Source organism: Barbatula barbatula (assembly GCF_947034865.1).
Source record: "Barbatula barbatula genome assembly, chromosome: 1".
NCBI classification, from domain to species: domain Eukaryota; kingdom Metazoa; phylum Chordata; class Actinopteri; order Cypriniformes; family Nemacheilidae; genus Barbatula; species Barbatula barbatula.
In genome coordinates, this window is record NC_136766.1 from 3746751 (window position 1) to 3760367 (window position 13617).

The 13617-nt window shown below is 43.3% G+C and overlaps 1 protein-coding gene across 1 annotated transcript in view; it reads left to right on the forward strand.

Moving 5' to 3' along the window:
* The window catches only part of ankrd11 (ankyrin repeat domain 11), a 96051-nt gene extending 84043 nt beyond the window's left edge, over positions 1 to 12008 (forward strand). The window contains exons 9-13 of the mRNA XM_079461537.1: positions 45 to 7090; positions 7179 to 7277; positions 7531 to 7674; positions 7756 to 7848; positions 8195 to 12008. Of these exons, the coding sequence (XP_079317663.1) occupies positions 45 to 7090; positions 7179 to 7277; positions 7531 to 7674; positions 7756 to 7848; positions 8195 to 8380 (7568 nt within the window). The 3' untranslated portion in view covers positions 8381 to 12008. The remainder of the gene's footprint in view (positions 1 to 44; positions 7091 to 7178; positions 7278 to 7530; positions 7675 to 7755; positions 7849 to 8194) is intronic.
* The last annotated feature ends 1609 nt before the right edge of the window (positions 12009 to 13617 follow it).

Below are 13617 nucleotides of genomic sequence, written 5' to 3' on the forward strand. Positions count from 1 at the left end.
TCAGCATTAATAAGTAGGTTAATTCTTCTTGTCTATGTCAACAGATTCTTCAGAAGAGGAAGATGCACCATCCTTCGCCCCATCCAGCTCGGTTGATGGCAATAATACAGACTCAGAGTTCGAGAAGGGCTTGAAGCTTAAAGGGAAGGTCATGGACCCACCCAAATCCATGACCACTCCTGTCAAGGACGAGTACGAGTTCGACGAGGACGACGAGGAGGAGCGGGTCCCACCCGTGGATGACAAGCATCTGCTCAAGAAAGAGTTTCGCAAGGATCCCGTCAGCAAGCCCAACAACTTCATCTCCGTACCCAAGATGGAGGTTAAAACCTATTCCAAAAGCAACTCGCTAACACCAAAGAAGGCTGTGCGTCGGATCGTGTCAGACAGCAACAGCTCGGACGAAGACGACAGAACATTGTGTTTCACGCCCACGCCAACACCAAGACAACCTGCACCTCAGACGAATGTCAAGAGCCGAGACTCGACGTCAGCGAGCTCCAAACAGCAAAAAGAGAAAAGTAAAGTGAAAAAGAAGAGGAAAAAGGAGACAAAAAATAACGTCAGTAAGGAGGTGCGCTTCGGTAAAGTCAACGACAAGTTCTGCACCTCTGACTCTGAAATCGCGGACCTTGAAAGCGAGGACGATAAAGGCTCCATGCAGAGCTCGAACTGTATTAAGGACTCTTCAACATTGAGCCTTAAAGAGCCCTCTGTCTTTAGCTCTCTGTCTGCCTCCTCTTCATCGTCCTCACACGGGAGTCTAAGCTCACAGAAGCACACCCAGTCTCTGGCAGAGCAGCACCCAAAGCAGTGGCGGACAGATGGATGGAAAACGGTGTCCTCCCCAGCGTGGTCTGATGTCAGCTCCCTCTCAGACTCTGTCAGAACAAGGCTATCCAGCGAGTCCGACTACTCCTCTGCCGATTCCAGCCTTGAATCCGTGAAGCAAGTTAAAAAGAAGGTGCAAGACAACCGAAAGAAAAACAACACACATGCCAACGCAATAGACAAAAAGAACTCTGAGTTTTACAAGAACTCCAGCACGGAAGGAGCCATTTCCAAAACGGACAAAGAGGGCAAGGTGTTAAAGAAACACAAGGTGAAACACAAACACAAAAGCAAGGAAAAAGATAAGGCTCCAAGTGTGGTGTTGAGTCAAGACATGAACGAAAAATTTGTCAAGAGCTTTTCTTTCGACTTTGACGATTCGCGGCAGAAGTCACTCATTGTGGAGACAGAGTCGCCTTCTGAAAATAGAGTCAAACTTTCCAAACATGACAAAGATCATTTTAAGAAGGAAGACAGACTGTCCAAAGGGAAGTCTGAGGACAAGGACTGGCCTGGTAAGGAGGCTCTAAGGGCAACGAAGGAAGAGAAGTCAAAGAAAACAAAAGCGTCAAACAAGGACAAGGTGAGCAAAGAAGAGAGGGACAAACCTTTGAAGACTGAGAAGGAGAGAAGCATAAAAGACAAAGACAAGGCCAAGGAGGAGAAACTGAAAACCCATAAAGATGAGAAAAAGAAAAAATCCAAGGATAGATCTCTTAAAACAGACAAAAAGAACGAGCAGAAAGAGGAAAAACATTTTAAATCTGAAAAAAGTATAAAAGAAGAGAAGTCCAAAAGGGATAAAGCTGTTAAGGAGGAGCTGGATTATGATGACTACGACAGCAAAAATCACTTATTAGAGGATACTAAGATAAGTCCATCAGAGGACCCCCACGATCGCTGGCAATCAGATGTGTCTTCTGACAGTTCGCTTTACGGAGATGATAGCTGGGACGTACCGGTGAAAGAATACAAAGCAAACAACGCCGTTAAGTTAATTGTGGAAACCGTAAAAGAGGAAAGCAGGGAGCGGAAAAAAGAAAATAAAGTTAAAGATAAAAAGCCAGATCATGGGGAAAAGCGTCCTGAAAAAGACAATGCATCTAAGAAGAAAGACAAAGAATCATCTGATAAGAATGCAGACAAGAAAAAAGACTGGACGGACAAACAAAAATTCAATTCTGGTCTGCCTGTGGAGAAGGAGAAGAAACGGAAGGAGTCAGCAGAGGGTGTCAAAGAGAAGAAAGAGAAGGATGCTGTGGATGGTAGCAGAGACAGAAAAGATTCTTATGAGTTCACTAAAGAAAGAAAAGACTCAAAAATAAAGCAAGAATCCTTGAGAGACGACTATGGTAGTGAAGGATTTTTTAAAGACAAAGCCGAAAATGAAACCACCTGCAAGTCTGATTCAAGAGAGAGGAACCACTCTGGAAAAGAAAGGGAGAAGAAAATGGATGGTGTAGAGAAGAAAGAGAAATCCAAAGGCGACAAACACAAGGACAAACCTAAAGATCAAGAAAAAGAGAAACCTGAGAAGAACTCGGTTGAGCGATCAATAAAAGATAAAGACCCGGACAGAACATCCAAAGACAAGCGGGATGTGGCTAAAGAAAAGCATAAAGATTCTCATAGCAAAGACAAAGACAGGAAGACAACATCATCTGAGCAGAATAAAGAGAAGAAAGACAAGACGTCCCAGGACAAACATGCTGACAGGGAAAAAGATTTCATGGAATTCAAAAAAGAGGAGAGAAAGCCTGAAAAGGGCAGAGAGAAGACGTGGTACAAGATCGCTGATATCTTTACAGACGAGAGTGAAGATGAAGATGACAATTACAATGGAGGTGTGGCAAAATTAAGCGATTCTCTCGGACTCTCAGAGTCTCACAGGAAAGATTCCACACCTGACAGAGATGAAATGGATCATTTCCAAACAGACAAACACAAGAAGTATTCTGCAGATGTGAAAACGCATTCCACCGATAAACAAAAAGAAAAGGAACATAAAGAGAAGAAAAAAGAAAAGGCCACATTTGATGCTGGAAAGGAGAGAAAAGGCTCCATGGATAAACACAAAGATAAAAAAGACAAAGATTTGACGGACATGAAACACAAGGAACGTAAAGACCGAGCATCTTTGGATTCTAACCAGGACAAGAAAAGCAAGCAGAAACTTCTTGACAAGAGAGATGCCAGCGAAGAAAAGTGCAAAAGCAAATACAAAGACAAGCCAGAGCACTTCAGAGAGAAAAAACCTTTAAAGGGCAGCGGTGAAAATGAGAAATCCTTATTGGAGAAACTTGAGGAGGAGGCCATGAATGATTATAAAGATGATTCCAATGACAGACACAGCGAAATTTCATCAGACAGTTTCACAGACAGAGGTCACGAGCCTGTCCTCAGCAGCTTCTATGATTCCCCCAACATCAGCATACCCGATGTGTCAGAGGAGAGAAGAGAGTCAATAACCATCTCTACTCCACAGGACAAGTTCAGAGAGAAAGAGAGACATAGACATTCTTCATCCTCATCGTCCAAAAAGAGTCATGACAAAGATAAGGAGAAAGTCAAGAAAGAAAAGGCTGATAAAAAGGAAAAGTCGGAGGAGATCAGAGAGTCTTATGGCCGCAGAGAAAGCTTGCCCTTTGAAAAAGAGCCCATGCCATTGGAGGCGGACCCTTACACTTTCCCATTCGGTTCCAAAGCTGATGGAGAGGATGACTTGGACAAGACACTTGAGTTTGAGAAGGAGATGTCCAAAAAGGACAAGACAAACAGCATCATGAACAGCGAGAAAATAAAAGACAAAAAGAAGAAAGAGAAACACAAGGAAAAGGTGAAGGAGGAAAAGCATAAGTATTCAGATGGGTTTGGCTCCTTCAGGCACTCCAAAGATGAACAAAAGTCTGGATTAAAAGAAAACGCACAAGTCGCAAGCCTCAAAGAGAAATCTAAAGAGGACTGCTCTAAATTTGATGGGAAAAATAAGGACAGAAGCAAGGATATCACAGATAAAGACATTAACAAGGCAAAGGTCAAAGACGAAAATGACAAATTCAGCCAGTCAAAAGACACAACCCGAAAAGACACCCGGCCTCGTGAGAAGCTTCTGGTCGATGGTGATCTCAGACTCACAAGTTTCGGCCAAATGCTAAGTTTAAAAGATCAGGAAACAAAAGAGATCCTTAAGAGACGCAAAGAGAAGATGAAACAGATGGAAAAACTGAGACACCGGTCAGCCGACCCAAAACTCAAAGAAAAAACCAAGTCAAACGAGGAGTTGAAGAAGAACCACAGTGAACTCTCATCCAAAAAATCTGCTTCAGTAGAAACTGTGTTGAAGGAGAAAAAGAAAGAAATCGCTACCCCAGCTCAAATTATGTCTCCTGATAGAAAGTCACAACCTTTAGACAGTCAGAACTCAAAAGACTGGCTTGCTGGACATCAAATGAAGGAAAGTCTTCCTGCTTCTCCTAGACCCGATCAGAACAGACCAACAGGTGTCCCAACGCCGACTTCTGTAATATCATGTCCGAGTTATGAGGAAGTCATGCAAACGCCACGCACTCCATCCTGCAGTGCTGAGGATTATCCTGATATCATGTTCGATGGTCTCGAGTGTCAAAATTCCTCAGCCACCATGAACGCCTGCTCCCCATCCTTCTTCGACAGATATTCCAACTCCTCCCACAACTTCCAAGAAGGAACGTGCTTAACACCCGCAAAGAACATGCAGTTACCCCTTGTGAGTCGCTCTGTCACCTCCGAATGCAGAAGACCTCTCGAGGTGGAGTTCAAAGCAGAGGCGGAGAAGTTTCTGCGACAGCAACACGTACCAGAAATCACGCCCTTCGAGTCTTCAGCCTCTCAGATCAGCGAGGACAAGATGGCAGCCGACAGACTTAATTGTCTTTCTCCAGCTTACTTTTCACCTACTATTGACATGATGTCTCCCAGGCCTGACCTGTCACAACATGACAGGATTCCAGAGGAAGCTTCCGCTGTCAATTCCATCAATGATGAGTTTGAACATCCTTCAGGAAGTATTTATAACTCTTATCTTATGAAGCCTTCCACTCCCGTTCACAGACATGACCCCCAAGAGCCTTGTCTGGATATAGCTGCTCCCCCGACTCCAGCTCCTGCTGCCCTGCCACCCATGGATATTGATGATCTCTCAGAACCCCACCAAAGTGGACCTGGTCTGATGCCCGCTCATCCTGGCAGCGTGAGTGACTACTTGCCTCCCGTTGCTGAGGAGCAAGAAGAAGAAGAAGAGGAGGAGGAGGAAGAGGAGGAAGATGTTTTCGGGGCGGATGCTGCAGAAGTTCAAAGAGCTGTGGAAAAAGCCATCCAGGCAAGAGACGATACTCCGTATTCTCTTGAAATTGACGAGTCTGATAAAAAGTCTTGGCTCGAGTGTCCGGATATCAGGAGAGAACCTGACATCGTTCCTGTCACACCCCCACATCCACAGGACAGCTTCATGGAGAACTCATGTGATCAGTCTCTTGGCTGGAATACAGAAGAGCTCACAAAATCGCCTCATGACAGTTATGGAGAAGTGGAGGCTGCCGTTTCGAAGATAAGCAGTCCATATTCTCATCACTCCGATTGTGATCTGTCACATATCTCCAATGTCATTCCTGCAACACCTCCTCACTCGACCTACTCCACAGCGTACTCTGGATCTCATTACGACGTCTTCAAAGATGGAGTGGAGGACATTTCATCCCCAGAGAGACCTCTGTCAGAACAAATGGAGTCGGAATCACCTCAGCTTGACACATTCTTCACTGACTGCAAACCCAATCCCGAGGAGACGCACATGGACCTGGAGGCCCCATGTATGATGCACGATGATAGGCAAGAGAGTCCCGGTTATGTGGCTGAGAGCGCTATGTCCTTAGCCCTGCCGGTCAGCCAGGATCCTGTCGTTTCTTGGGTAGATCCGTTTTCAGGTGCAGCTGATGAATTGGATGACATGGGTCCCTTCTCGATACCAGAACTTCCCTTCCAAGAGAAGGAGATGCAGGAGCCTGATATGACAGCCCCAGAGATCGTAGAGATCAAGCATCCAATTCAGACAAGACCTCTGGTCAGTGAGCCAAGCGAGGATGTTGAAATGATGGACGTTGACTTGGCAACTTTGTCCAAAGTTAATTGTTCACCTGCAATTGTGCCTCCTCATGAACCCGCTCAGGATTTGGTCACTCCCATATGCGTGGAGGAGGACTACAGACCGCCGTGTGAACTGCAGCCTGAACCACAGAGCATCCCAGAGGTTGCTGCAAATAAAGAAACCATTCCAGAGGTGAAGGGGACGTTTGAAGAAATGGACAGTGGAAACGGTGGCAGTTTGTTTTCTAACGATGTTGAAAAGGACCTTGAATACATGCAAAAAGAAACAACACTGGAAACACTGATGCCACCTGTTATAACACAAGCTCTGGAACCACTCGCTGCCGCAAAACCATATCCGTTAGTACAGAATCCAGTGGTAGCGTTGGGTCCCTCTTGTAGCCCGCATCATTCTGTTGCCCTTCCAACTGTTCCACTTCCGACTGTCTCGTTGACTACCACCACACAAGTGTCAGAGGCCCTTGTGACAACCGCCAAGTTATCGCTGACCGTCCCGGTGCCCGAGACACCCAAGAAAATAGAGGATATACCTCAGAGGATGACCAGGAAAATGGCTCAAATGCTAGCCAATCAAAACAAGCTGAGCGCTGCGTCCAGCTCATCGAGCCTCACTAGCTCTGCATCCTCCTCGCCCATTACCATAAGTCTCACCACCTCCAATGTCAGCGTTGAGAAGGAGAAAGAGCTCATCAGCTCAAGCACAGCTCAAGCCTCCACTCCTGCACCTGCACTCATCACCAAAACGAAAGGCAGGCCCATCGAGGACGACGAAGGCGGCCAGACACAGCATCCACGCAAAAGGAAGTTTACCAAATCGTCCCAGCAGCACGTGCAGGTGCAGCTTGTCAACACGGCCATGAAACAGACCCGGGAGATGATCCAGCAGACTCTTGCCGTCATAGTCAATGCCATCAAACTGGATGAGATCGAGCCTTACCACAGTGACCGCTCCAACCCTTATTTCGAGTACCTACAGATCCGTAAGAAAATCGAGGAGAAGAGGAAGATTTTGTGTTACATAACACCTCAAGCTCCCCAGTGTTATGCAGAATATGTGACGTACACGGGCTCCTACTTGCTTGATGGCAAGCCTCTGAGCAAGCTTCATATCCCTGTGGTAAGAATTGATCCGGAAAGATGCCAAACGTTTTCACGATGACACAATCTTATCTTATTGATCTTACGTTTTGCTTCTGTTTTCATAGATTGCTCCACCCCCATCTTTGTCCGAGCCCCTGAAGGAGCTTTTCAGACAGCAAGAGGCGGTTCGGGGAAAACTCAGACTGCAGCACAGCATTGAGAGGGTAAACTTTTTCTCTTTGCCTGTAATAATTCTGTCCTCTCTTCTCCTCGGATCATTTCAGACATCAGCCTTGCTCCAAATTCAGCGATCACACAACACAAAACCTTTGAAGAATCATCAAAGCCTTTGTGTCGTAAACAAACGAATTATCTGCGTAGAAATTACAAAATTAGCATATTCCAGTCGAATCAAGCTGATGGGGTGTCTTTGGAGCAGACGTCCAGCCTCACACTGATTGTCACGTCTCTTTACAGGAGAAGCTGATTGTATCTTGTGAACAGGAGGTGCTACGTGTTCATTGCAGGGCAGCAAGAACAATTGCAAATCAAGCCGTTCCGTTTAGTGCCTGCACTATGCTGCTGGATTCAGAAGTCTACAACATGCCTTCTGAAAGCCAGGCAAGTCCTCGTTTTTACTTTTATATTTGGGTCAAATTGTCTTTTGACTGCATTTAAACTGTAATAAACATTGACCTACAGGGGGATGAAAACAAGTCTGTGAGGGATCGCTTCAACGCTCGCCAGTTTATATCCTGGATTCAAGATGTGGATGACAAGTACGACCGCATGAAGGTAAGAAATATCCTGCACCATTCCTAATAGACCATCTTAAAAGGTCACTTGCATAAACGTGTTTAAAATGAGGCGTGTGCTTCAATGTCTGAAAGAAGTTTTGACAAGACAAAATTTTTGTAAAGGGTGAGTACACTGAAGATCCTAAAATGTTATTATTTTTCTACAACATAATTTCCAAAGTTAAATTTGGGTTATTTCATAGTTTTGATGAGTTTACTATAATTCAAAAATGTGAAAACTAAAACGGTTTTAAACGGTAAATGAAATAATATTTTGAAAGATTGAAGCTGGTAAGTACTGTAAGAAGTAGCATCGTCTAATCAGTGGTATTTTCCTCCAACAGACGTGTTTGTTAATGCGGCAGCAGCATGAGGCCGCCGCTCTCAACGCCGTGCAGAGGATGGAGTGGCAACTGAAGGTACAGGAGCTGGACCCCGCCGGACACAAATCTCTGTGCGTGAACGAGGTCCCGTCTTTCTACGTGCCAATGGTCGACGTGAACGACGACTTCGTACTTTTGCCCGCGTGACACAGACACACATTCAGACTCTGAGAGTTTGAGTCTAATATTAATCATCTATCAAAGAGACATCAAACAGAAAGTTCGGTAAGGGCTAGCCGGTTTGAGGAGATTTCTTTGAGGAGAAAAAATATATATTCTATAGAAAAAAGGTAAATGACATTCAACTCGTCCTTTTCTACCTGAGGAGGGGCTGTCTTTTTACGGGAGAAGAACACGACTTGCACTTTCATCCTTCAAGTTTTTATGGTTTTGTTTGGGATTTAAAAAGCGACAGTGCTTGAAACTTAACCCTTCTGTGATTCGGGTGACCGCAGGGCACAGGATTCTTCTCTCCCCCAAACGAAATAACAACAAGGAGCTTAAGACAGGTTCTTCCACCGATGTGCTCCAGAACCCGGGGACAGTCAGCACAGCGGTGGATGCAAAACCCCAACAACACCTCGATGTGCCGGCACAAACAACAAAAAGACCCAGTAGGGCGCGATACGGAGTGCTTTGCTAACCCTCTTGTTAAATGGACCCGAGTCTGTCACGACTACAGCGGTGGAGAAAGCGGCATTCCTGCTGTACAGCACCCCCAGAACATGGGCGCGGGGAGCTGTGTACACAGCGGAGAGGAGAGAGTACACAGTGGAGTGCCAGGGCTTGACACCTCGATCGCCCTCAATACGGGCCAATGGGGTGCATCTGGTCCCACATGCTGAATCTGTCGGTCCGGGATGGTCCCTTAGCCAGGCCCAACAAGCCTGCCTTCAAAGGATTGCGTAAGGAAAAGGACTGATGTTAAGAGCGAACGTTGCCATCTTAAATCACGAGGCGAGGACTTACAAGATGGTCTCTAGAGTTTTTCCTTTTCTTTTAATGTTTTTTGGTTTATGTCTTTCTTTACTCGGGCATTTCATTGTTCCCTTTCTGAGGAAGTGACTTGAAACACTACAGAGCCAACATTAGTTTAATGGAAAAAAATACAAAACCGAAAAAAAAATGTATTCCGTAAATGATGTACAGTTTTTATAATCATTAACCAATGTATTCTCGCTGCCTTCTAGATAATTTATTTTGCCACACATTACTGCACAGTTGTAAATAACTTATGTACTGTAACATCACTCAGTTAAGTGTAAAGAATAAATGAATAAAAGTTATCATTGTATGTACAGTTCACTCTCGGGCAGCACTTTCCCCCCCTCATACCCACGGGCCAAATAGGTGTACACATCGTCAGTATTTTCAAGACTTCCACGCGAAGGTCCTAAAGGTTTTTGTCCAAGGCTAGTCAAAGTTAATATGTAGATTGTCATTGTTAGCGAACACCATTTCCCTCCTGTCAGGGCCACCACTATAGTTTTCAGATGTAGCAGAGCGATTATGGATTTATTTAAAGAATAGTAGAGGTATATTATTCATCATTTTATTACACGAGTATATATCTTTAAAAGTATAAACCAAGAAAATGCCTTTATACATTTTTACGTCTCTGATTATTTTCTTCTAAAGCTGCACAAGTCATAGGATTGAAGACGATAACTACTTCATTTAAGTCTGTCCAAACGTAACGCCACCACACGAACAGCCGAAGTATTTGAATTTATTACACATTGTACAATTGTGATTATAGGAGGGCTTTTTCCCCATCCAGCTCCAGCTGCCCTCTGGTCATGTTCATTATTAAAATGATTCATCGTTTGATTTTAACTGTTGTTTTACCCTCTTTTCTACATTATATATCCGTAAAGAGTATGACCTCTCATTGGGTAAAGGCTTCTTCTTTCTGTTCAAGTTCTCAGTATTCTGTTTATTTTGTTCTTTTTACGGAGTAAGATTGTGAACTAGCATGATGAATCTTATGCAAACTAAAGGAATTGCATCGGATGTTTTTCAGTTTGTTCTCTCACGAAATCCAAAGCAATTAGGTTTTAATAAAAAATGCTCCAAGGTGACTTTTACTGTAGGACACTTTGCAGTGATTGTCTCGCCGCCCTCCGTTCTCAGAAGCGTACCGATGTGGACCTTTAAAATCACACAACTCAGTTTTTGGACTCGCTGTTTGTATTCATGGGCTCTCTGACTGTTTTTTCGTCCTTGTACATCATCCTTTGTTGTTGTTGTTTTTTTGAGTAAAGTGCACCAATGTTTTCCCCTTTACTATCCCAGTAAACATTTACAGTGCATTTAGACGTTTGAATTGATCCATCAACACAGAGGGGACTAGTGCAAGTTGTTTTAAAGATTGTTCTGTGTTTTAAAGAAAGAGAAAAGAGCTTTTGTTTCTAATGATTAAATTTGTTTATTTTTTTTCGGGGCGGGGGGCTTGAAAATGTTAGATTTTTTTTACCCTTCTTCATGACCTGCCTGTGCTTCAGTGTGGTTGTGTGACGTTTGCGCAATCATCCAGGCTAGCGCTTTGTTGAGTTTTGTTTTTCTTTAGCCGTTTCGTGTGTGGTTGTGAGTCTGAAAATCCCACATGACGCAGTTCTGTATGTGTGCATTGAGTCTGGGTGCAACAGGTGTCACTAGGTTCGCAGGTTAGTTGTTTCGGATGACCAATGTCCTGGTATCGTGCGAGTACCGTACGGTGCTAAAAGAAATGTCTGCACAACATCAATGGCTTTGTGTTTAAATGACATTTTTCTTTGAGTGCTTTCTGGTTTTTTTTCGTGTTGTGTAGTATCCTCTGACACGTACCCTTGATTTTATAAGTACATTTGATGTTATCTGGTGCATTTTATTTACCATGATAACGAAATAATGGCTTGTTGTATGCATGTATCATCACGAAGCCCCGATATTGTTTACAAGATTTGATGTCCTTTTGATTTGGTGAAAGCTGTTTGGATCCCATTTTTAAAAGGCTTGAAATTGTGTCCAAACTGATGTTCTTCTGGGCTAAATATACTGTATTGGAATTCTACTAACCATGAAATTGGATGGTAGTTATCTTTTCACATAAGCTTGTCTGTGATTCACTGATCTCCGTCTGCAACACGTTACCTCTTACTACAGATCATGCTGTTCACTTTTGGTTTTTGCATCACGCCACAATTTCAAGCCTCGTTTTAACATTTGTTGGTTTTCCTCAGCGACAGATATTTCTTGCAATGGAACTGAACTCATAAGTCATGTAGAATACGTCATAATGACCTATTTATTATCTTTCTGACACCTGTGGTATGTTTGAGTTGAAGGTCTCCGCTGTGTATATTTTCCTCTTGTAATGCGTAAACGAGACGTTGTATATAACTGTAAATAATATTCCAGGACGTTTTGCACCCTCCTCTTTGTACTAGTCTAAACTTGCGTAGAAAGTGAGGTTCTTACAGCAACGAGACGCGTCGCGCTCGCTGCCGGTGATGTAACAATGTATCTTTTTTATTTGTACAATGTAGTTCAATTGTGTACATATTGTTGGAGCAGCTATGGGAGGGGAGGGGTTGTTGATGCTATCGTCAGTGCTGTCAAAGATCCAGTACTTTCACCTTTAGCTGTGTTGATATCCTGAAACTGAAACTGAAAATGAAAAGAAAACGGAGAGGAGAAATTCAAAATTGTTATTTTCTACACTTGCATGTACAGAGAGCGCGAGAACTGCTGTTGTTCTTCAGAGATTATGTTCGTAAATAAATTTTTGAAATGACTTGTTTTGTGATTCTTTTTGGGACAAGCACTAACAATATTACATGTTCATAATATCAATGTACACAAAAAAATAAGCTTTGTTTGCAGGGGCAAGTTATCACACCTTTTATCCACAGCGACTTACATTGCATTATCCTATACATTTGTTTCTGAGTATGTGCAATCCCCGGGATCGAGAACCCACGACATTGGCATTGTTTTCTAGCAATAATATAAACGGCACATCAAAATACAATGAGGCCAAAAAGCAATGTATGAAATATAAGTGAAAAAAATAATGAGATTGCTGTGGCCATAAATAATAATAAACTGTAAAGAGTTACAGTTTTCTAAACGGATGAGATTACGAAGAATCTAATGTGGCAACATGACCTACATTTACATTTAGTCATTTAGCAGACGCTTTTATCCAAAGCGATTTACAAAGAGTTCGGGGAGCAATGAGAAATAAGTCATACAAGAGCAATAGTGCGAGAACTGCTAATACGGAGTTGCTAGTTTCTTCAAGAGCTAGACCACTACCTGTTGAGAGAAGAGAGAGGGTTAGTGTTTTTTTTTTCATTTGTCAGTCAAGTATTCACAGAAGATTTGTGTTTTACGTAGTTTTTTGAAGGTTGTGAGAGATGTGGTTGACCGGATCGCATTGGGAAGAATGTTCCACCAGTAAGGAGCAGTGAAGGAGAATGAGCGGGAAAGGGATTTAGTGCCCTTATGAGAATGCAACACAGACGCCGCTGGTTTGCTGAACGCAGGGTTCTTGATGGGGTGTGAAAGTATGCCTCCGCAGATCCAGTGATAGTCCTGTAGGCAAACATCAGTGACTTGAATCTGATCCAGGCTTCGACCGGTAGCCAGTGGAGAGAGATGAAGAGGGGTGTCACATGAGCCCTTTTGGGCTGTTTAAAGATGAAGCGTGCTGCTGCGTTTTGAACCAGCTTAAGTGGTTTGATAGCATTTGCAAGGAGAGCATTGTAGTAGTCCAACCTTGAGATGACCAGGGCCTGGACAAGGAGTTGTGCCACATGCTCAGTGAGGAAGGGTCTTACCTTTCTAATGTTAAATAAGGCAAATTGACAGGATTGCCTTGCCCATCCAAGACCATCCATATGTCAAACAAAATCTTGTTCATTCTCGCCTTTGCCTTCTCCAGCTTTAATCCTCCTAGCAGCATGGCCTTATACAACAAAATGTTTATAAACTCGCCTTCTCATAAGTCGCTTTGTATAAAGGCGTCTGCCAAATGAATAAATGTAGTTTCTTTATAAAAAAAGTTTTTTAACATCAAGCCAAAATGCTTCTTCATGCATTTGCGTCATATTTAGTGTGACCTTGCTTGGCACTAAGCACCGCTTAAAAACCGTAAAACCATCACAGATATTCTCATGAAAAACAACCCGTTATATTTTTTTCACATTTGAACCACCACAAAATTCGTTTTTGTAGCGTTTTGGGGATTATTCTAGCAGAATTTCATATCCAACCCAATCCACCACATACCATTATAATTTCCATTATAACCAGTAAATCCATTTTTATTGGATTTCATCTATTGGGGTTTTTTCCAGCAGGGATCAGAATTAAAATGCGGGTCCTTTTAGGTTTAGAAG